The sequence below is a fragment of the Narcine bancroftii genome, chromosome 4 (assembly GCF_036971445.1).
Source record: "Narcine bancroftii isolate sNarBan1 chromosome 4, sNarBan1.hap1, whole genome shotgun sequence".
Taxonomy (NCBI): domain Eukaryota; kingdom Metazoa; phylum Chordata; class Chondrichthyes; order Torpediniformes; family Narcinidae; genus Narcine; species Narcine bancroftii.
The window spans coordinates 125,039,561-125,064,576 of record NC_091472.1 but is presented as its reverse complement, the minus strand read 5'-3'; the positions used below and the strand labels follow the sequence as shown (position 1 = coordinate 125,064,576).

Genomic DNA, 25,016 nt, shown 5'->3' with positions numbered 1-25,016 from the left:
ACTATCACCGTGGCAGCAGTGGGTACAAATATACCCCATCAAACTACTATCACCGTGGCAGCAGTGTGTACAAATATACCCCATCAAACGACTATAACCGTGGCAGCAGTGTGTACAAATATGCCCCATCAAACTACTATCACCGTGGCAGCAGTGTGTACAAATATACCCCATCAAACTACTATCACCGTGGCAGCAGTGTGTACAAATATACCCCATCAGACTACTATCACCATGGCAGCAGTGTGTACAAATATATCCCATCAAACTACTATCACCGTGGCAGCAGTGTGTACAAATATACCCCATCAACCTACTATCACCGTGGCAGCAGTGTGTACAAATATACCCCATCAAACTACTATCACCGTGGCAGCAGTGTGTACAAATATACACCATCAAACTACTATCACCGTGGCAGCAGTGTGTACAAATATACCCCATCAACCTACTATCACCGTGGCAGCAGTGTGTACAAATATACCCCATCAAACTACTATCACCGTGGCAGCAGGTTGTACAAATATACCCCATCAAACTACTATCTCCGTGGCAGCAGTGTATACAAATATACCCCATCAAACTACTATCACCGTGGCAGCAGTGTGTACAAATATACCCCATCAAACTACTATCACCGTGGCAGCAGTGTGTACAAATATACCCCATCAATCAAACTACTATCACCGTGGCAGCAGTGGGTACAAATATACCCCATCAAACTTCTATCACCGTGGCAGCATTGTGTACAAATATACCCCATCAAACGACTATCACCGTGGCAGCAGTGTGTACAAATATGCCCCATCAAACTACTATCACCGTGGCAGCAGTGTGTACAAATATACCCCATCAAACTACTATCACCGTGGCAGCAGTGTGTACAAATATACCCCATCAGACTACTATCACCATGGCAGCAGTGTGTACAAATATATCCCATCAAACTACTATCACCGTGGCAGCAGTGTGTACAAATATATCCCATCAAACTACTATCACCTTGGCAGCAGTGTGTACAAACATACCCCATCAAACTACTATCAACGTGGCAGTAGTGTGTACAAATATACCCCATCAAACTACAATCACCGTGGCAGCAGAGTGTACAAATATACCCCATCAAACTACTATCACCATGGCAGCAGTGTGTACAAATATATCCCATCAAACTACTATCACCATGGCAGCAGTGTGTACAAATATACCCCATCAAACTACTATCACCGTGGCAGCAGTGTGTACAAATATACCCCATCAAACTACTATTACCGTGGCAGCAGTGTGTACAAATATACACCATCAAACCACTATCACCATGGCAGCAGTATGTACAAATATACCCCATCAAACTACTATCATCGTGGCAGCACTGTGTACAAATATAGCCCATCAAACTACTATCATCGTGGCAGCAGTGTGTACAAATATACCCCATCAAACTACTATCATCGTGGCAGCAGTGTGTACAAATATACCCCATCAAACTACTATCATCGTGGCAGCAGTGTGTACAAATATACCCATCAAACTAGTATCAACGTGGCAGCAGTGTGTACAAATATACCCCATCAATCAAACTATTATCACCGTGGCAGCAGTGGGTACAAATATACCCCATCAAACTACTATCACCGTGGAAGCAGTGTGTACAAATATACCCCATCAAACTACTATCACCGTGGCAGCAGTGTGTACAAATATACCCCATCAAACTACTATCACCGTGGCAGCAGTGGGTACAAATATACCCCATCAAACTACTATCACCGTGGCAGCAGTGTGTACAAATATACCCCATCAAACGACTATCACCGTGGCAGCAGTGTGCACAAATATGCCCCATCAAACTACTATCACCGTGGCAGCAGTGTGTAGAAATATACCCCATCACACTACTATCACTGTGGCAGCAGTGTGTACAAACATACCCCATCAAACTACTATCAACGTGGCAGTAGTGTGTACAAATATACCCCATCAAACTACTATCACCGTGGCAGCAGTGTGTACAAATATACCCCATCAAACTACTATCACCTTGGCAGCAGTGTGTACAAATATACCCCATCAAACTACTATCACCATGGCAGCAGTGTGTACAAATATACCCCATCAATCAAACTACTATCACCGTGGCAGCAGTGGGTACAAATATACCCCATCAAACAACTATCACCGTGGCAGCAGTGTGTACAAATATACCCCACAAACTACTATCATCGTGGCAGCAGTGTGTACAAATATACCCCATCAAACTACTATCACCGTGGCAGCAGTGGGTACAAATATACCACATCAAACTACTATCACCGTGGCAGCAGTGTGTACAAATATACCCCATCAAACGACTATCACCGTGGCAGCAGTGTGTACAAATATGCCCCATCAAACTACTATCACCGTGGCAGCAGTGTGTACAAATATACCCCATTAACCTACTATCACCGTGGCAGCAGTGTGTACAAATATACCCCATGAAACTACTATCACCGTGGCAGCAGTGTGTACAAATATACACCATCAAACTACTATCACCGTGGCAGCAGTGTGTACAAATATACCCCATCAACCTACTATCACCGTGGCAGCAGTGTGTACAAATATACCCCATGAAACTACTATCACCGTGGCAGCAGTGTGTACAAATATACCCCATCAACCTACTATCACCGTGGCAGCAGTGTGTACAAATATACCCCATGAAACTACTATCACCGTGGCAGCAGTGTGTACAAATATACACCATCAAACTACTATCACCGTGGCAGCAGTGTGTACAAATATACCCCATCAATCAAACTACTATCACCGTGGCAGCAGTGGGTACAAATATACCCCATCAAACTACTATCACCGTGGCAGCAGTGTGTACAAATATACCCCATCAAACGACTATCACCGTGGCAGCAGTGTGTACAAATATGCCCCATCAAACTACTATCACCGTGGCAGCAGTGTGTACAAATATACCCCATCAAACTACTATCACCGTGGCAGCAGTGTGTACAAATATACCCCATCAGACTACTATCACCATGGCAGCAGTGTGTACAAATATATCCCATCAAACTACTATCACCGTGGCAGCAGTGTGTACAAATATACCCCATCAACCTACTATCACCGTGGCAGCAGTGTGTACAAATATACCCCATCAAACTACTATCACCGTGGCAGCAGTGTGTACAAATATACACCATCAAACTACTATCACCGTGGCAGCAGTGTGTACAAATATACCCCATCAACCTACTATCACCGTGGCAGCAGTGTGTACAAATATACCCCATGAAACTACTATCACCGTGGCAGCAGGTTGTACAAATATACCCCATCAAACTACTATCTCCGTGGCAGCAGTGTATACAAATATACCCCATCAAACTACTATCACCGTGGCAGCAGTGTGTACAAATATACCCCATCAAACTACTATCACCGTGGCAGCAGTGTGTACAAATATACCCCATCAATCAAACTACTATCACCGTGGCAGCAGTGGGTACAAATATACCCCATCAAACTTCTATCACCGTGGCAGCATTGTGTACAAATATACCCCATCAAACGACTATCACCGTGGCAGCAGTGTGTACAAATATGCCCCATCAAACTACTATCACCGTGGCAGCAGTGTGTACAAATATACCCCATCAAACTACTATCACCGTGGCAGCAGTGTGTACAAATATACCCCATCAGACTACTATCACCATGGCAGCAGTGTGTACAAATATATCCCATCAAACTACTATCACCGTGGCAGCAGTGTGTACAAATATATCCCATCAAACTACTATCACCTTGGCAGCAGTGTGTACAAACATACCCCATCAAACTACTATCAACGTGGCAGTAGTGTGTACAAATATACCCCATCAAACTACAATCACCGTGGCAGCAGAGTGTACAAATATACCCCATCAAACTACTATCACCATGGCAGCAGTGTGTACAAATATATCCCATCAAACTACTATCACCATGGCAGCAGTGTGTACAAATATACCCCATCAAACTACTATCACCGTGGCAGCAGTGTGTACAAATATACCCCATCAAACTACTATTACCGTGGCAGCAGTGTGTACAAATATACCCCATCAAACCACTATCACCATGGCAGCAGTATGTACAAATATACCCCATCAAACTACTATCATCGTGGCAGCACTGTGTACAAATATACCCCATCAAACTACTATCATCGTGGCAGCAGTGTGTACAAATATACCCCATCAAACTACTATCATCGTGGCAGCAGTGTGTACAAATATACCCCATCAAACTACTATCACCGTGGCAGCAGTGTGTACAAATATTCCCCATCAAACTACTATCACCTTGGCAGCAGTGTGTACAAATATACCCCATCAAACTACTATCACCATGGCAGCAGTGTGTACAAATATACCCCATCAAACTAGTATCAACGTGGCAGCAGTGTGTACAAATATACCCCATCAATCAAACTATTATCACCGTGGCAGCAGTGGGTACAAATATACCCCATCAAACTACTATCACCGTGGAAGCAGTGTGTACAAATATACCCCATCAAACTACTATCACCGTGGCAGCAGTGTGTACAAATATACCCCATCAAACTACTATCACCGTGGCAGCAGTGGGTACAAATATACCCCATCAAACTACTATCACCGTGGCAGCAGTGTGTACAAATATACCCCATCAAACGACTATCACCGTGGCAGCAGTGTGCACAAATATGCCCCATCAAACTACTATCACCGTGGCAGCAGTGTGTAGAAATATACCCCATCACACTACTATCACTGTGGCAGCAGTGTGTACAAACATACCCCATCAAACTACTATCAACGTGGCAGTAGTGTGTACAAATATACCCCATCAAACTACTATCACCGTGGCAGCAGTGTGTACAAATATACCCCATCAAACTACTATCACCTTGGCAGCAGTGTGTACAAATATACCCCATCAAACTACTATCACCATGGCAGCAGTGTGTACAAATATACCCCATCAATCAAACTACTATCACCGTGGCAGCAGTGGGTACAAATATACCCCATCAAACAACTATCACCGTGGCAGCAGTGTGTACAAATATACCCCACAAACTACTATCATCGTGGCAGCAGTGTGTACAAATATACCCCATCAAACTACTATCACCGTGGCAGCAGTGGGTACAAATATACCCCATCAAACTACTATCACCGTGGCAGCAGTGTGTACAAATATACCCCATCAAACGACTATCACCGTGGCAGCAGTGTGTACAAATATGCCCCATCAAACTACTATCACCGTGGCAGCAGTGTGTACAAATATACCCCATTAACCTACTATCACCGTGGCAGCAGTGTGTACAAATATACCCCATGAAACTACTATCACCGTGGCAGCAGTGTGTACAAATATACACCATCAAACTACTATCACCGTGGCAGCAGTGTGTACAAATATACCCCATCAACCTACTATCACCGTGGCAGCAGTGTGTACAAATATACCCCATGAAACTACTATCACCGTGGCAGCAGTGTGTACAAATATACCCCATCAAACTACTATCTCCGTGGCAGCAGTGTGTACAAATATACCCCATCAAACTACTATCACCGTGGCAGCAGTGTGTACAAATATACCCCATCAAACTACTATCATCGTGGCAGCAGTGTGTACAAATATACCCCATCAAACTACTATCACCGTGGCAGCAGTGTGTACAAATATACCCCATCAAACTACTATCTCCGTGGCAGCAGTGTATACAAATATACCCCATCAAACTACTATCACCGTGGCAGCAGTGTGTACAAATATACCCCATCAAACTACTATCACCGTGGCAGCAGTGTGTACAAATATACCCCATCAATCAAACTACTATCACCGTGGCAGCAGTGTGTACAAATATACCCCATGAAACTACTATCACCGTGGCAGCAGTGTGTACAAATATACCCCATCAAACTACTATCTCCGTGGCAGCAGTGTGTACAAATATACCCCATCAAACTACTATCACCGTGGCAGCAGTGTGTACAAATATACCCCATCAAACTACTATCACCGTGGCAGCAGTGTGTACAAATATACCCCATCAATCAAACTACTATCACCGTGGCAGCAGTGGGTACAAATATACCCCATCAAACTACTATCACCGTGGCAGCAGTGTGTACAAATATACCCCATCAAACGACTATAACCGTGGCAGCAGTGTGTACAAATATGCCCCATCAAACTACTATCACCGTGGCAGCAGTGTGTACAAATATACCCCATCAAACTACTATCACCGTGGCAGCAGTGTGTACAAATATACCCCATCAGACTACTATCACCATGGCAGCAGTGTGTACAAATATATCCCATCAAACTACTATCACCGTGGCAGCAGTGTGTACAAATATACCCCATCAACCTACTATCACCGTGGCAGCAGTGTGTACAAATATACCCCATCAAACTACTATCACCGTGGCAGCAGTGTGTACAAATATACACCATCAAACTACTATCACCGTGGCAGCAGTGTGTACAAATATACCCCATCAACCTACTATCACCGTGGCAGCAGTGTGTACAAATATACCCCATGAAACTACTATCACCGTGGCAGCAGGTTGTACAAATATACCCCATCAAACTACTATCTCCGTGGCAGCAGTGTATACAAATATACCCCATCAAACTACTATCACCGTGGCAGCAGTGTGTACAAATATACCCCATCAAACTACTATCACCGTGGCAGCAGTGTGTACAAATATACCCCATCAATCAAACTACTATCACCGTGGCAGCAGTGGGTACAAATATACCCCATCAAACTACTATCACCGTGGCAGCAGTGTGTACAAATATACCCCATCAAACGACTATCACCGTGGCAGCAGTGTGTACAAATATGCCCCATCAAACTACTATCACCGTGGCAGCAGTGTGTACAAATATACCCCATCAAACTACTATCACCGTGGCAGCAGTGTGTACAAATATACCCCATCAAACTACTATCACCGTGGCAGCAGTGTGTACAAATATACCCCATCAAACTACTATCACCGTGGCAGCAGTGTGTACAAATATACCCCATCAAACTACTATCACCGTGGCAGCAGTGTGTACAAATATACCCCATCAAACTACTATCACCATGGCAGCAGTGTGTACAAATATACCCCATCAAACTACTATCACCGTGGCAGCAGTGTGTACAAATATACCCCATCAAACTACTATTACCGTGGCAGCAGTGTGTACAAATATACCCCATCAAACCACTATCACCATGGCAGCAGTATGTACAAATATACCCCATCAAACTACTATCATCGTGGCAGCACTGTGTACAAATATACCCCATCAAACTACTATCATCGTGGCAGCAGTGTGTACAAATATACCCCATCAAACTACTATCATCGTGGCAGCAGTGTGTACAAATATACCCCATCAAACTACTATCACCGTGGCAGCAGTGTGTACAAATATTCCCCATCAAACTACTATCACCTTGGCAGCAGTGTGTACAAATATACCCCATCAAACTACTATCACCATGGCAGCAGTGTGTACAAATATACCCCATCAAACTACTATCAACGTGGCAGCAGTGTGTACAAATATACCCCATCAATCAAACTATTATCACCGTGGCAGCAGTGGGTACAAATATACCCCATCAAACTACTATCACCGTGGAAGCAGTGTGTACAGATATACCCCATCAAACTACTATCACCGTGGCAGCAGTGTGTACAAATATACCCCATCAAACTACTATCACCGTGGCAGCAGTGGGTACAAATATACCCCATCAAACTACTATCACCGTGGCAGCAGTGTGTACAAATATACCCCATCAAACGACTATCACCGTGGCAGCAGTGTGCACAAATATGCCCCATCAAACTACTATCACCGTGGCAGCAGTGTGTAGAAATATACCCCATCACACTACTATCACCGTGGCAGCAGTGTGTACAAATATACCCCATCAAACTACTATCACCGTGGCAGCAGTGTGTACAAATATACCCCATCAAACTACTATCACCGTGGCAGCAGTGTGTACAAATATACCCCATCAGACTACTATCACCGTGGCAGCAGTGTGTACAAATATACCCCATCAGACTACTATCACCATGGCAGCAGTGTGTACAAATATATCCCATCAAACTACTATCACCGTGGCAGCAGTGTGTACAAACATATCCCATCAAACTACTATCACTGTGGCAGCAGTGTGTACAAACATACCCCATCAAACTACTATCAACATGGCAGTAGTGTGTACAAATATACCCCATCAAACTACTATCACCGTGGCAGCAGTGTGTACAAATATACCCCATCAAACTACTATCACCATGGCAGCAGTGTGTACAAATATACCCCATCAAACTACTATCACCGTGGCAGCAGTGTGTACAAATATACCCCATCAAACTACTATCACCGTGGCAGCAGTGTGTACAAATATACCCCATCAGACTACTATCACCGTGGCAGCAGTGTGTACAAATATACCCCATCAGACTACTATCACCATGGCAGCAGTGTGTACAAATATATCCCATCAAACTACTATCACCGTGGCAGCAGTGTGTACAAACATATCCCATCAAACTACTATCACTGTGGCAGCAGTGTGTACAAACATACCCCATCAAACTACTATCAACATGGCAGTAGTGTGTACAAATATACCCCATCAAACTACTATCACCGTGGCAGCAGTGTGTACAAATATACCCCATCAAACTACTATCACCATGGCAGCAGTGTGTACAAATATACCCCATCAAACTACTATCACCATGGCAGCAGTGTGTACAAATATACCCCATCAATCAAACTACTATCACCGTGGCAGCAGTGGGTACAAATATACCCCATCAAACTACTATCACCGTGGCAGCAGTGTGTACAAATATTCCCCATCAAACTACTATCAACGTGGCAGCAGTGTGTACAAATATATCCCATCAATCAAACTATTATCACCGTGGCAGCAGTGTGTACAAATATACCCCATCAAACTACTATCACCGTGGAAGCAGTGTGTACAAATATACCCCATCAAACTACTATCACCGTGGCAGCAGTGTGTACAAATATACCCCATCAAACTACTATCACCGTGGCAGCAGTGGGTACAAATATACCCCATCAAACTACTATCACCGTGGCAGCAGTGTGTACAAATATACCCCATCAAACGACTATCACCGTGGCAGCAGTGTGCACAAATATGCCCCATCAAACTACTATCACCGTGGCAGCAGTGTGTAGAAATATACCCCATCAAACTACTATCACCGTGGCAGCAGTGTGTACAAATATACCCCATCAAACTACTATCACCGTGGCAGCAGTGTGTACAAATATACCCCATCAAACTACTATCACCGTGGCAGCAGTGTGTACAAATATACCCCATCAGACTACTATCACCGTGGCAGCAGTGTGTACAAATATACCCCATCAGACTACTATCACCATGGCAGCAGTGTGTACAAATATATCCCATCAGACTACTATCACCGTGGCAGCAGTGTGTACAAACATATCCCATCAAACTACTATCACCGTGGCAGCAGTGTGTACAAACATATCCCATCAAACTACTATCACTGTGGCAGCAGTGTGTACAAACATACCCCATCAAACTACTATCAACGTGGCAGTAGTGTGTACAAATATACCCCATCAAACTACTATCACCGTGGCAGCAGTGTGTACAAATATACCCCATCAAACTACTATCACCTTGGCAGCAGTGTGTACAAATATACCCCATCAAACTACTATCACCATGGCAGCAGTGTGTACAAATATACCCCATCAATCAAACTACTATCACCGTGGCAGCAGTGGGTACAAATATACCCCATCAAACTACTATCACCGTGGCAGCAGTGTGTACAAATATACCCCACAAACTACTATCATCGTGGCAGCAGTGTGTACAAATATACCCCATCAAACTACTATCACCGTGGCAGCAGTGGGTACAAATATACCCCATCAAACTACTATCACCGTGGCAGCAGTGTGTACAAATATACCCCATCAAACGACTATCACCGTGGCAGCAGTGTGTACAAATATGCCCCATCAAACTACTATCACCGTGGCAGCAGTGTGTACAAATATACCCCATCAAACTACTATCACCGTGGCAGCAGTGTGTACAAATATACCCCATCAAACTACTATCACCGTGGCAGCAGTGTGTACAAATATACCCCATCAAACTACTATCACCGTGGCAGCAGTGTGTACAAATATACCCCATCAGACTACTATCACCGTGGCAGCAGTGGGTACAAATATACCCCATCAAACTACTATCACCATGGCAGCAGTGTGTACAAATATACCCCATCAAACTACTATCACCGTGGCAGCATTGTGTAGAAATATACCCCATCAAACTACTATCATCGTGGCAGCAGTGTGTACAAATATACCCCATCAAACTACTATCACCGTGGCAGCAGTGTGTACAAATATAACCCATCAAACTACTATCACCGTGGCAGCAGTGTGTACAAATATGCCCCATCAAACTACTATCACCGTGGCAGCAGTGTGTACAAATATACCCCATCAAACTACTATCACCGTGGCAGCAGTGTGTACAAATATACCCCATCAAACTACTATCACCGTGGCAGCAGTGTGTACAAATGTGCCCCATCAAACTACTATCACCGTGGCAGCAGTGTGTACAAATATACCCCATCAAACTACTATCACCGTGGCAGCAGTGTGTACAAATATAACCCATCAAACTACTATCACCGTGGCAGCAGTGTGTACAAATATACCTCATCAAACTACTATCACCGTGGCAGCAGTGTGTACAAATATACCCCATCAAACTACTATCACCGTGGCAGCAGTGTGTAGAAATATACCCCATCAAACTACTATCACCGTGGCAGCAGTGTGTACAAATATACCCCATCAATCTACTATCACCGTGGCAGCAGTGGGTACAAATATACCCCATCAATCTACTATCACCGTGGCAGCAGTGTGTACTAATATACCCCATCAAACTACTATCACCATGGCAGCAGTGTGTACAAATATACCCCATCAAACTACTATCACCGTGGCAGCAGTGTGTAGAAATATACCCCATCAAACTACTATCACCGTGGCAGCAGTGTGTACAAATATACCCCATCAATCTACTATCACCGTGGCAGCAGTGGGTACAAATATACCCCATCAATCTACTATCACCGTGGCAGCAGTGTGTACTAATATACCCCATCAAACTACTATCACCATGGCAGCAGTGTGTACAAATATACCCCATCAAACTACTATCACCGTGGCAGCAGTGTGTACAAATATACCCCATCAAACTACTATCACCGTGGCAGCAGTGTGTACAAATATACCCCATCAAACTAATATCACCGTGGCAGCAGTGTGTACAAATATAACCCATCAAACTACTATCACCGTGGCAGCAGTGTGTACAAATATACCCCATCAAACTACTATCACCGTGGCAGCAGTGTGTACAAATATACCCCATCAAACTACTATCACCATGGCAGCAGTGTGTACAAATATACCCCATCAAACTACTATCACCGTGGCAGCAGTGTGTACAAATGTGCCCCATCAAACTACTATCACCGTGGCAGCAGTGTGTACAAATGTGCCCCATCAAACTACTATCACCGTGGCAGCAGTGTGTACAAATGTGCCCCATCAAACTACTATCACCGTGGCAGCAGTGTGTACAAATATACCCCATCAAACTACTATCACCGTGGCAGCAGTGTGTACAAATATACCCCATCAAACTACTATCACCGTGGCAGCAGTGTGTACAAATATACCCCATCAAACGACTATCACCATGGCAGCAGTGTGTACAAATATGCCCCATCAAACGACTATCACCGTGGCAGCAGTGTGTACAAATATACCCCATCAAACTACTATCACCGTGGCAGCAGTGTGTACAAATATACCCCATCAAACTACTATCACCGTGGCAGCAGTGTGTACAAATATACCCCATCAAACTACTATCACCGTGGCAGCAGTGTGTACAAATATACCCCATCAGACTACTATCACCGTGGCAGCAGTGTGTACAAATATACCCCATCAGACTACTATCACCGTGGCAGCAGTGTGTACAAATATATCCCATCAAACTACTATCACCGTGGCAGCAGTGTGTACAAATATACCCCATCAAACTAATATCACCGTGGCAGCAGTGTGTACGAACATACCCCATCAAACTACTATCAACGTGGCAGTAGTGTGTACAAATATACCCCATCAAACTACTATCAACGTGGCAGTAGTGTGTACGAATATACCCCATCAAACTACTATCACCGTGGCAGCAGTGTGTACAAATATACCCCATCAAACTACTATCACCGTGGCAGCAGTGTGTACAAATATACCCCATCAAACTACTATCACCGTGGCAGCAGTGTGTACAAATATACCCCATCAAACTACTATCACCGTGGCAGCAGTGTGTACAAATATACCCCATCAAACTACTATCACCTTGGCAGCAGTGTGTACAAATATACCCCATCAAACTACTATCACCGTGGCAGCAGTGTGTACAAATATACCCCATCAAACTACTATCACCTTGGCAGCAGTGTGTACAAATATACCCCATTAAACTACTATCACCGTTGCAGCAGTGTGTACAAATATACCCCATCAAACTACTATCACCTTGGCAGCAGTGTGTACAAATATACCCCATTAAACTACTATCACCGTTGCAGCAGTGTGTACAAATATACCCCATCAAACTACTATCACCGTGGCAGCAGTGTGTACAAATATACCCCATCAAACTACTATCACCGTGGCAGCAGTGTGTACAAATATACCCCATCAAACTACTATCACCGTGGCAGCAGTGTGTACAAATATACCCCATCAAACTACTATCACCGTGGCAGCAGTGTGTACAAATATACCCCATCAAACTACTATCACCGTGGCAGCAGTGTGTACAAATATACCCCATCAAACTACTATCATCGTGGCAGCAGTGTGTACAAATATACCCCATCAAACTACTATCATCGTGGCAGCAGTGTGTACAAATATACCCCATCAAACTACTATCATCGTGGCAGCAGTGTGTACAAATATACCCCATCAAACTACTATCACCGTGTCAGCAGTGTGTACAAATATACCCCATCAAACTACTATCACCGTGGCAGCAGTGTGTACAAATATACCCCATCAATCTACTATCACCGTGGCAGCAGTGTGTACAAATATACCCCATCAAACTACTATCATCGTGGCAGCAGTGTGTACAAATATACCCTATCAAACTACTATCACCGTGGCAGCAGTGTGCACAAATATACCCCATCAAACTACTATCATCGTGGCAGCAGTGTGTACAAATATACCCCATCAAACTACTATCACCATGGCAGCAGTGTGTACAAATATACCCCATCAAACTACTATCATCGTGGCAGCAGTGTGTACAAATATACCCCATCAAACTACTATCATCGTGGCAGCAGTGTGTACAAATATACCCCATCAAACTACTATCATCGTGGCAGCAGTGTGTACAAATATACCCCATCAAACTACTATCATCGTGGCAGCAGTGTGTACAAATATACCCCATCAAACTACTATCACCGTGGCAGCAGTGTGTACAAAAACACCCCATCAAACTACTATCATCGTGGCAGCAGTGTGTACAAATATACCCCATCAAACTACTATCTCCGTGGCAGCAGTGTGTACAAATATACCACATCAAACTACTATCACCGTGGCAGCAGAGTGTACAAATATACCCCATCAAACTACTATCACCGTGGCAGCAGTGTGTACAAATATACCCCATCAAACTACTATCACCGTGGCAGCAGTGTGTACAAATATACCCCATCAAACTACTATCACCGTGGCAGCAGTGTGTACAAATATACCCCATCAAACTACTATCACCGTGGCAGCAGTGTGTACAAATATACCCCATCAAACTACTATCACCGTGGCAGCAGTGTGTACAAATATACCCCATCAAACTACTATCACCGTGACAGCAGTGTGTACAAATATACCCCATCAAACTACTATCACCGTGGCAGCAGTGGGTACAAATATACCCCATCAAACTACTATCACCGTGGCAGCAGTGTGTACAAATATACCCCATCAAACTACTATCACCGTGGCAGCAGTGTGTACAAATATACCCCATCAAACTACTATCACCGTGGCAGCAGTGTGTACAAATATACCCCATCAAACTACTATCACCATGGCAGCAGTGTGTACAAATATACCCCATCAAACTACTATCACCGTGGCAGCAGTGTGTACAAATATACCCCATCAAACTACTATCACTGTGGCAGCAGTGTGTACAAATATACCCCATCAAACTACTATCACCGTGGCAGCAGTGTGTACAAATATACCCCATCAAACTACTATCACCGTGGCAGCATTGTGTACAAATATACCCCATCAAACTACTATCACCGTGGCAGCAGTGTGTACAAATATACCCCATCAAACTACTATCACCGTGGCAGCAGTGTGTACAAATATACCCCATCAAACTACTATCACTGTGGCAGCAGTGTGTACAAACATACCCCATCAAACTACTATCACCATAGCAGCAGTGTGTACAAATATACCCCATCAAACTACTATCACCGTGGCAGCATTGTGTACAAATATACCCCATCAAACTACTATCACCGTGGCAGCAGTGTGTACAAATATACCCCATCAAACTACTATCACCGTGGCAGCAGTGTGTACAAATATACCCCATCAATCAAACTACTATCAACGTGGCAGCAGTGGGTACAAATATACCCCATCAAACTACTATCACCGTGGCAGCAGTGTGTACAAATATACCCCATCAAACTACTATCACCGTGGCAGCAGTGTGTACAAATATACCCCATCAAACTACTATCACCGTGGCAGCAGTGTGTACAAATATACCCCATCAAACTACTATCACCGTGGCAGCAGTGTGTACAAATATACCCCATCAATCAAACTACTATCACCGTGGCAGCAGTGGGTACAAATATACCCTATCAAACTACTATCACCGTGGCAGCAGTGTGTACAAATATACCCCATCAATCAAACTACTATCACCGTGGCAGCAGTGGGTACAAATATACCCTATCAAACTACTATCACCGTGGCAGCAGTGTGTATAAATATACCCCATCAAACTACTATCACCGTGGCAGCAGTGTGTACAAATATACCCCATCAAACTACTATCACCGTGGCAGCAGTGGGTACAAATATACCCCATCAAACTACTATCACCGTGGCAGCAGTGTGTACAAATATACCCCATCAAACTACTATCACCGTGGCAGCAGTGTGTACAATTATACCCCATCAAACTACTATCACCGTGGCAGCAGTGGGTACAAATATACCCCATCAAACTACTATCACCGTGGCAGCAGTGGGTACAAATATACCCCATCAAACTACTATCACCGTGGCAGCAGTGTGTAGAAATATACGCCATCAAACTACTATCATCATGGCAGCAGTGTGTATAAATATACCCCATCAAACTACTATCACCGTGGCAGCAGTGGGTACAAATATACCCCATCAAACTACTATCACCGTGGCAGCAGTGGGTACAAATATACCCCATCAAACTACTATCACCATGGCAGCAGTGTGTACAAATATACCCCATCAAACTACTATCACCGTGGCAGCAGTGTGTACAAATATACCCCATCAAACTACTATCACCGTGGCAGCAGTGTGTACAAATATACCCCATCAAACTACTATCACCTTGGCAGCAGTGTGTACAAATATACCCCATCAAACTACTATCACCGGGGCAGCAGTGTGTACAAATATACCCCATCAAACTACTATCACCGTGGCAGCAGTGTGTACAAATATACCCCATCAAACTACTATCACCGTGGCAGCAGTGTGTACAAATATACCCCATCAAACTACTATCACCGTGGCAGCAGTGTGTACAAATATACCCCATCAAACTACTATCAATTCCACTCACATTTCAGAGGCTCCAGTGTTTTATTGGGACATGACAAGCGCTGCGAAGGTGTGTTCTGCGTTCGCTGAAGACAGGCCAACATGATGGACGAGCTGCGTCTATTTCCACAGTCAACGCCCTCAACTATCACACTGTTAAATGGAAAAGAAAAATAAGAAACGATTATTTTTTTTTCCCCTCCCAAAAAGGTAGGATTTCAATGACGGTGTGCATAGACCGAATTGGCACACCATTTTTTTTGTGCAGGGTATGATGGTTGTTTAATTAATTCCATTCAATTTCTCAAATCAGGAAAAATCCAGTTATACATGACATTTAGTTCACAACATTAAACAGGACTTTCTGAAGCAAAATGCAGGATATTTCTGGATTTTAACTTCATGCTCCATAAACGTTATTATTCTTAGAAATATATTAACTTTCAAATATTTCAAGCTGTCTAGTACGAAGCAGCCCAAAAGCATTTATGATGTTTCTGGCATTGGAGAAAAAGTGTTCAAGTATCAGCTGAATTATGATCCAATGCAGAATCTTTGAATAGGCCTAGTGCTTGCACTAATATTTTTTTTAAAAAGTGGAGCACATCCAATCAGGTCCACCTCCACAAGAAACTCGGTAAAGAAGAAATCCTTTCTAACTGATAATCTTCTTCCTCAGAAGCTTCCCGAATAGAGGATGACCATTTCAGTTTTGTGGGATCTGAAGCAGCTAATGAGACTAATGTCGGAGGTACAAACTTTTCCACAGATGAAGGAGGTGGTGGCTGATTGAGTGGAATAGTGACTTGTGAGGTAGTCCACTCCTTCTGCCATTTATACATGATCTGCATGGTCCTATTGCATGGACTTGAGGTTTCTACATGGTCGTCATAGTCAGCAATTGCCTGGAATAAGTGGGGAGGTGCATTTTTCCACCCCAGCCCCCCCCCTCCATGAGTTTTTGGGAACAGGACCATTTTTTTTTCTGTTCACCTGGTCATCTTTGAAGTAAAACACAGAAGTCTGCAGAACTGGGATTGTAGTAAAATGATCACTGTTACCTTGGGGAAGGGCTCAGGCCCAAAACGTTGGTAATATATCTGTACCTCCTATGCTCGACTCCTCCAGCATCTCTGTATTTTTAACCACAGTCAGTGTCAACAGACTTTCTTGCCTCACCTGATCATCTCTTCCCATGACAGAAGATTTGAGTGTGTAAGAAGCCTGGTGGTCATCTTGATCATCAGCACCTGCCCACGCTGAGAGCCTTCAAATGATATGATGGTGGTTCTCATTTTCCAATATCTCACAGTGAACATTTTTAAAGGGCAATGTGGAACACTGGGACAGGTTGGCAGTTACTGAGTGCAAGGCCATTTTCTTTCAGGTTTTAATAAGTGTGGACAATGGTTTGGAGTTTGACCTCTGAGCAAGTTTAAGTGCAAGCATCATCTGCATACTGTAGCTTCATTATTGAAGCCAACCATTCATAGAAACTCCAAAAGGGGAGTGAATGGCTTTCTCCTTGGACCACAGGAATAAACTACCCTGATGCAACCAAATTATTTGGCAAGACATGCTGTTCTGCAAATAGCCCTGGGGAGCGCTTGAAACAAAACTTAGTTTGCACATGATCTCGAAGGCTCTTTGCTAAATAGCTTGAACTTAAGGGCATGGAGGTTCTGCTGTTCAGGGCATTGGTGAGGCTATACCTGGAGTTCTGACTTCCTTATCTAAGAAAGGATTATATTGACTTTGGAGGAAGTTCACCAGGTTGATTTTGAAAATGTAGGCATTATCTTAGGAGGAGATATTAAGTAGCCTGGGACCATCCTCATTGAAGGTTAGAAGGATGAAGGGAAACATTATTTAAAATCATGAAAGGAATAGATAAGACTAGAATTTGGGGAGACATCCTCAAGGTTCAGAAGAAGAGTTAATGCAGAGATCAGGAAAAACTACTTCTCCAAGAAGAGCACAAAAGGAAGTAAGGTAAACAAGTAGTGTGGTTATGGACCCCATATAAATTGTAGAGGAGGGGGTGCTTGCTGTTTAAAACATATGTTTGCATAAATCCCCGGGGCCTGACAAGATATTTCCTCAGACCTTGAGGGAGGCTAATGTAGATTTTCAGGGGCCCTAGCAGAAATATTCAAAATGTCCTTAGCTACAGGTGAAGTGCCAGAGGATTAGTGGGTATCTCATGTTGTTCTGTTAATTAAAATAATCCAAAGGAAACACAGGAAATTATAGGCCGGTGAGCCTGACATCTGCCATAAGTAAATTATTGGAAGGTGACCTAAGGGATGGACATATGAGTATTTGGATAGCCAGGTACTGATTAGGGACAGTCAACATATGTTTGTGTATAGTACGTGGTGTTTAACCAATGTGATAAAGTTTTTTGAGGAGGTTACCAGGAAAATTGATGAAGAATGTGATGTGATCTACATGCATTTTAGTATGGCTTTTGACAAGGTCCCACATGGGATGCTAGTCAGGAAGGTTCAGTGCTCAGAATTCATGGTGTGGTAGTGAACTGGATTCAACATTGGCTACATAGGAGAAGCCAGAGAGTAGTGGTGGATGATTGCTTCTCAGACTGGAAGCCGGTGTCTAGTGGTGTGTCTCAGGGATTAGTGCTGGGACCATTTGTCATCTGTATCAATGATCTGGATATTAATGTAGTAAATTGGATCAAGAAGTTTGCAGATGACACTTAGATTGGAGGCATAGTGGACAGCGAGGAAGGTTCTCCAAGCTTGCAGAGGAATCTGGTCAAGCTGGAAAATGGGCTGAAAAATGGCAGATGGAATTTAATTAAGACAAGTGTGTGGTGCTGCATTTTAGAAGAACAAACCAAGGTAGAACATACATGGCAAATGGTAGGGCATTGAGGCATGCGGTAGAACAGAAAGGTTTGGGAACAATTCCCTGAAAGGCATTACAAGTAGATAGGGTTATAAAGAGAGCTTCTGGCACATTGGCCTTCATACTTCAAAGCATTGAGTATAGGGGTTGGGATGTCATGGTAAAGTTGTATAGTACATTGGTGAAGCTAAATTTGGAGTATTGTGTGCAGTTTTGGTCACCTAACTACAGGAAAGTTATGAACAAGATTAAAATAGTGCAGAGAAGATTTACTAGGATTTTGCCAAGGCTTCAGGAATTGAGTTACAGGGGAAGATTAAACAGGTTAGGACTTTTTTCCCTGTAACGTAGACAAATGGGAGATTTGATAGAGGTATTTAAAATTATGAGGGGTGTTGACAGAGTAAAAAATAGATAATCTTTTTCAACTGAGGGTAGGTGAGTGGACATGGTTAAGAGTGAAAGAGAAAAAGTTTAAAGATAATATTCTGGGGGAACTTCTTCACAAAGTAGTAGGAGCGTGGAACATGTTGCCAGCTGGGAGGGGTATGGAGGGCTATGGTCTGGGTGAAAATCAGTAGGACTAGGCAAAATAATAGTTCAGCACAGACAAGAATGGCTAAAGGGCCAGTTTTCTATGTTGTAATGGCTATGGTTTTTAGAGAGTAGTGAATCTATGGCATTCTCTGCCCAAGGAAGCAAGCAGTAAAACCACCTTCATTAAATGCATTTAAGATACAGATATTTTTTTGAAAAATAGGGGAACTAAGGAGAATGGGGAACAGGTTGATCAATCTAGCAGAGTCTATGGCCAACTCAGCCTTGATCTTATTGAATGGCAGAGCAGGCTCAACAGTCCAGAAGGCTTAATCCTGCTCCTATTTTTTTTTAAAACAACATTTCCAAGGGCACTCATATTTAACCACATTATCAAGACACACCATTTCTTCCCCTGGAGAGTTTTAGTGAAGTTAACAATTTTTAACAGCTTAATTGTTAATAAAGAATACAGATACATAATTCCCCAAGAGAGTGGTATAGCTCTATGGCTCAAAGCTATCCATGAAGATATCCATTTACTTAACTATTCAGTATGGAGTGGACAAATCTCAAGGTCCTTTACATCATATTATTTTACTGGCTCCATCCAAGATAGAGACCCATTGCACACATGGATAGCTGCTAAAATTGGACATTGTGTTGATAAAATACAAACAATCAGAAAATCGAACCCGAATTGTTAAGTGCAAAGTCTCCAAGTCTCCTCTGTAATCATCTGGTCAGTATCCAATTTCCAAGATGCAATTCTTTCTTCATAAAACAAAATGCAATCATATTGTGCTTTTTCAAATTTGGCAACAGAAAGTTTAAAATTTGCAATTATTTCAGAATAGTGATAAATATCAAGTCATTTGCTATTCGAAGATGTAGTGGTGGGGCATGAAACGAAGGAAAACACAACTGATGGCTCAGAACTGGGATTTCTTCATTCAGATGTTGGTACCTGGGATTAAAAACACAATGCTGGAGAAACAAGTGTACTTTATGTCGCAAAGATAAAGATACACTCACATTTTGGGCTTGATCCCTCCACTTTGATGAAGGGCTCAAAACTGAAACACTGGTTATATATCTTACTTTTGCTATATAAAGTACACTGTTTGACCTGCTGAATTGCTTCAGCTTTGTGCTTTTACTTTAACCATGGTGACTGCAGACATTCATGTTTTATGTTGGTGCCTGGGGAAATGAGTAACTGAATTTCAAGTGTAGCACTGGTCTGAGATGTACAAAATCCTTGTAATCAAAAAACTGAGATGTTAACAAACCCTATATACACAAAGTAAGTTATACTGCAAGTTCACGTGTACATCCAAGACATTGCTTCATTTGGAATCCCACTGAAGTGACTGCTGAAGTCTTCGATGTGGCTACCTCTTGTAATCGATGATATCTTTTATTCTGTTTATCCACAGAGCAAAGACATCTGTTTGTTGCACTCCAAAAAGCACACAATTCTTCACAAATGAACCAACTAATTCTAATGGCATGAAACCACAACAATTAGAGCTGATGGATTTGCTGCAGCCTTTGTCCATTCTCACAGCCGTTGAGCTCAGAATAATTTTGTCCGCCTGTTCCATCATTGAGGACTTGGTTGGATTGTTTTTTGTCAGTGACCTCACCTTTGATCTTACTGCCATGGGTGACTCTACCAGGAGCAGAGCTCCAGATTACATCACTTTTAGGATCTCAGGACCACACAAGCTTCCCCAACACGACAAGATGGCAATCCATGGAGAAGCTGATGGAATAATGAGCCACACGAGATACAAAACAGAAGTAGTCCATAAAAATCTCCTCAGGCTTCTTCCACATTCAAAAAAAATTCTGCTCTTTAACCTTTACCACTAAATTGCCATAATCTCAATTCCAGAGTAGTCCAAAAATATTTCTCAGCCTGTTTGATCAATTTATTTACATCCTGCTCCCTGGAAAGTGGCTAGACTTTTTTCTCTCAAATGTTACGAGCCCAGAGGACCCCAAAACCCAACAGCAATAGATATTCACCAAGATAAATGTTTACTTAAACAAAAGTTGCTTTTAGTTATCTTTAAACAGGAAAACAGAATCACACTTTAACTTATCATTATTGACTTAACTAACCTAACTTAACCCCCTTCTAATCTTCTCATTCTAAGCGCACTGTTACAAGCCCAAAGGACCCCAGAAACCAGCAGCAATAGATATACACCACAACACAGGGTTATTTAAACAAAATTAGTTTTTAATTATAATTGAACAAGAAAACAGAATTAAGCTTTAACTTATTACTTAACCTACTTACTTAACTTACCTAACCTAATTAATCCCTCTCTAATACTAAGCACAGATGTGTGTAATGTATATTTAAGGTTAGAAAAGTTCTTTGGATCACAATCCAATCTCACTGGTTGCAGGCAATTCTTGTACTGTGCACAGAAGTTAGCATTAACAAAGTTTACCAGTCTTTGATGCTTAACAGACAAATAGTTACCACTCAGGAGGGTTCTTGCTAGTTTTCTTTCCAAACAGTTTTGCTGACGAAACTTGCTCCCTCTTTCTTTCAGGTCACCTCAGACAGCTAGTCTTCTCCTTTGACCAGACAGCCTTCCAAAGGTTTGCCAGCTTTGTCCTTCTGGAACTGATTTCTGTGTCTCTCCTCTCTGTTTCACTCCTTCCCTCTCTGAGAGCAAAACTGTTCTGAGTCTGCCTGCAACAAGCACATGCTCTCCCAGGCAAGCTGTATTCTGCAACTTTGTTTCTCTTTCTGCAAAAAGCATTCTGCAAAAGTCCTGCAAAAATTCTGTTTTGAAATGTGTGTGTGCAAGCTGCTCGAGCAGTTCCTCCCAAGCCCCCTCAAAATACTCTGTCACGGCACATGTATGTAATTTCTGTGTAAGTTCAGAAAAGTTCTTTGATTCACAGTCCAATCTCACTTTTCATTCCTCCAAGTTCATTGGTTGCAGGCAATTCTTATACTGTGCACAGAATTTAACATTTATAAGGTTCACCAGGCTTTGGTGCTTGAAAGGTAAATGGTTATCACTCAGGAAGGTTCTTGTCAGTTTTCAGAGAGAGAATTGTGGTTCCAGGATCTCCACAACTGATTCCTTTTTAATCAGCCACTTCAGTGACTTGTTAACAAAACTTGCCCCATTCAGGGTTCTCCAGATGATAACTTCTTTCTTTCAGGTCACCACAGAGTGCCTTTTTGTTTCTCTTATTTCAAGTAAAACATTAGACAGCCAGTCCTCTCCTCTTGTATAAAGCATACTGAACTAAGCACTCACAACCTGTCTTCCAAATGGAGTTTTCCACAAGCTTGCCACCTTCTCTCTCTCTCTCTCTCTCTCCTCTCTCTCAAGCACATGACCCACCTTGAACAGCCAGTTCCACTCCAGGCTCCGACAAGCTCTTTCATCTGTTGCCTTTTGTAAGCAGCTATCCATTAGTTAAGTCTCTTGGGCACTCTTCAAAGTTTTTGCAAAGGCTCTGAGGCCCCGGCATGTCTAGCATTTAGCAGAACTCCAGTATTTTAAATAAGATCTGTTTTAAAGAGTTTGTACCTGACCTACACTAACAAATCTTGCCCTAATTTATCTCCCAGAAACATATCTAAATACTCTGTCACATTAAGCAATTTGATAGCCCATGGCACAAAACATCTCAATTAAATTGCTTTTGATCTGTTTTTAAAGAGAGTTAATTGACTAGGATAAGCATGTTTTGCAAATTTTGCAATCCTCTAGACTTTTTCAAAAATCTTGCATTTATATTTTCTTAGGATTCATCTTTCCTTCACTTGTACAATCTACCTCCACCACTACAAGTTGCTTGGAGCTCTACAAGGATTTGAGAGAAAAGAATAATGAATATGGGCATATCAACCACTGTATTTCCTTTCCCTCTCAGAGAAAGCATCTTTATGCCCTCTTGCCTTCTGAAGCTCGACAAATAAAGGAAAATATTAAGTGTTCAACACAGAGGTTCCATTCTGCAAATGTCTTAATTATCATTCTGCAATGGAATATATCATACACATATACTTCAAAAGTGTGCAGAGCTCCTTTTACAGTGAAGGACTGAGCCACACCTTTCTGTTCTCTCTTATTATGTACATGAATTATTTTTAATACAGTGAAAATATTAATATTTTCTCACGAGGCACTCAAATGGCACCTTTTAAAATAACCAATCACATATCTATTAAATGCAATTTGCTAACACAAAATCTGAGGTGTTAATCAAGCATTACTTCCCTTTCACATGCCCATGCTAACAATACAAAAATACATCATATATCAAATTGTCAAGGTGTATTTGAAAATGCACTGATTTTTTTTTAAAAGGACGTTCAGAGTTAACCATTTTAACATCAAGACACACCTATGATGAGATATCAAAGAAAAAAAAAATTCCTGTCCATGCCAGTCGAAAAAAAAAGCTGTCTAATCTAGAACCAGCATTTGATTTGTAGCCTCAGATCGTAGCTCTTAAAGTACACATCCAGCCTTCCTTTAAATATGATGAGATCTGTAGGCAGTAAATTACAGACAGCAATCACCCCCTGGGTCAAGTGATTTATCATCTCTCCTCCAATTGTTCTCACAAGTATTTTAAATCTATGCTGCTTGGTTTTTGACACCTGTTGAAGGAAACAGGTCCTTCCTAATTACTCTGCTTCAGTTCCTCAGTTAAAGTAAAGATAAAGGTTCCTTCTGGCTATCCATCCCATAGAATGATGATGGGTCCTTTCAGTCAGTTTGTGGGGTTTGATACGTGTATACTCTACTCCTCAGAAAGGAGCAGAGTGCGCACGATTGGTTGCACTGGTCCAGCCCCACCCTCTCGACAGCCCCTCCTGAATCCAGTAGCGTGATGAGGTCCAAGATGGCGGGGGGTGGGGGGGGGAGTTCTGTTGCAGTGAAGAGCCAGACCAAGCTTTGATGCAAAGGATGCCCTTTCCACAGTTCACGGTACGTGTTTGCTAAATGGTTGTTGCTCTTTGTCAGGCCTTTTCTTTAATCCTGTAAGGTGTCTAGCCATTCTCCGCACAAGGCAAGCCTTGTGGGGAAGCTGGTTTAGTTGCCGACTACCTGACCATGCCGCACGTAGTACTGGGCTACATGGTACCAGTAGCACTCCGACGAATGACATGACATTATTGTCATGTAATACTATATTTAGAATGTAAAATGCATGAAATTTTTGAACTCCATCTACCATAAAGACAGAAAGTCGCCACTTTGTCAAGGAATGAACTCATGACCCCGGGTTTACAAGACCAGGTGCTCAAACCACTGAGCTATAATTTCCATTCTGCCTTCTGTTCCAAAGAAAGAACAACTTCCTTGCTCTTAAATTCTAAACCTCAACTAGTTAACAAACATATTTATTACCCTACTACCTTTAAGGATTTTTGGATGTACAATCTTAAGATCCTAATATTCCTTCACATTTAACATCCTTCTATTGATTATATACCCCTTTGTTTTTAAGATGATCCACCAATGTAATACTTC

At 42.5% G+C, this 25,016-nt stretch overlaps 1 protein-coding gene across 2 annotated transcripts in view; it reads right to left on the bottom strand.

The window, feature by feature from the left end:
• The window catches only part of fam222aa (family with sequence similarity 222 member Aa), a 272,521-nt gene that overhangs the window by 115,244 nt on the left and 132,261 nt on the right, over positions 1–25,016 (bottom strand). For both annotated transcript variants that reach the window (XM_069932732.1, XM_069932733.1), the window contains one exon: positions 16,103–16,233. In XM_069932732.1, the coding sequence (XP_069788833.1) occupies positions 16,103–16,233 (131 nt within the window). The remainder of the gene's footprint in view (positions 1–16,102; positions 16,234–25,016) is intronic.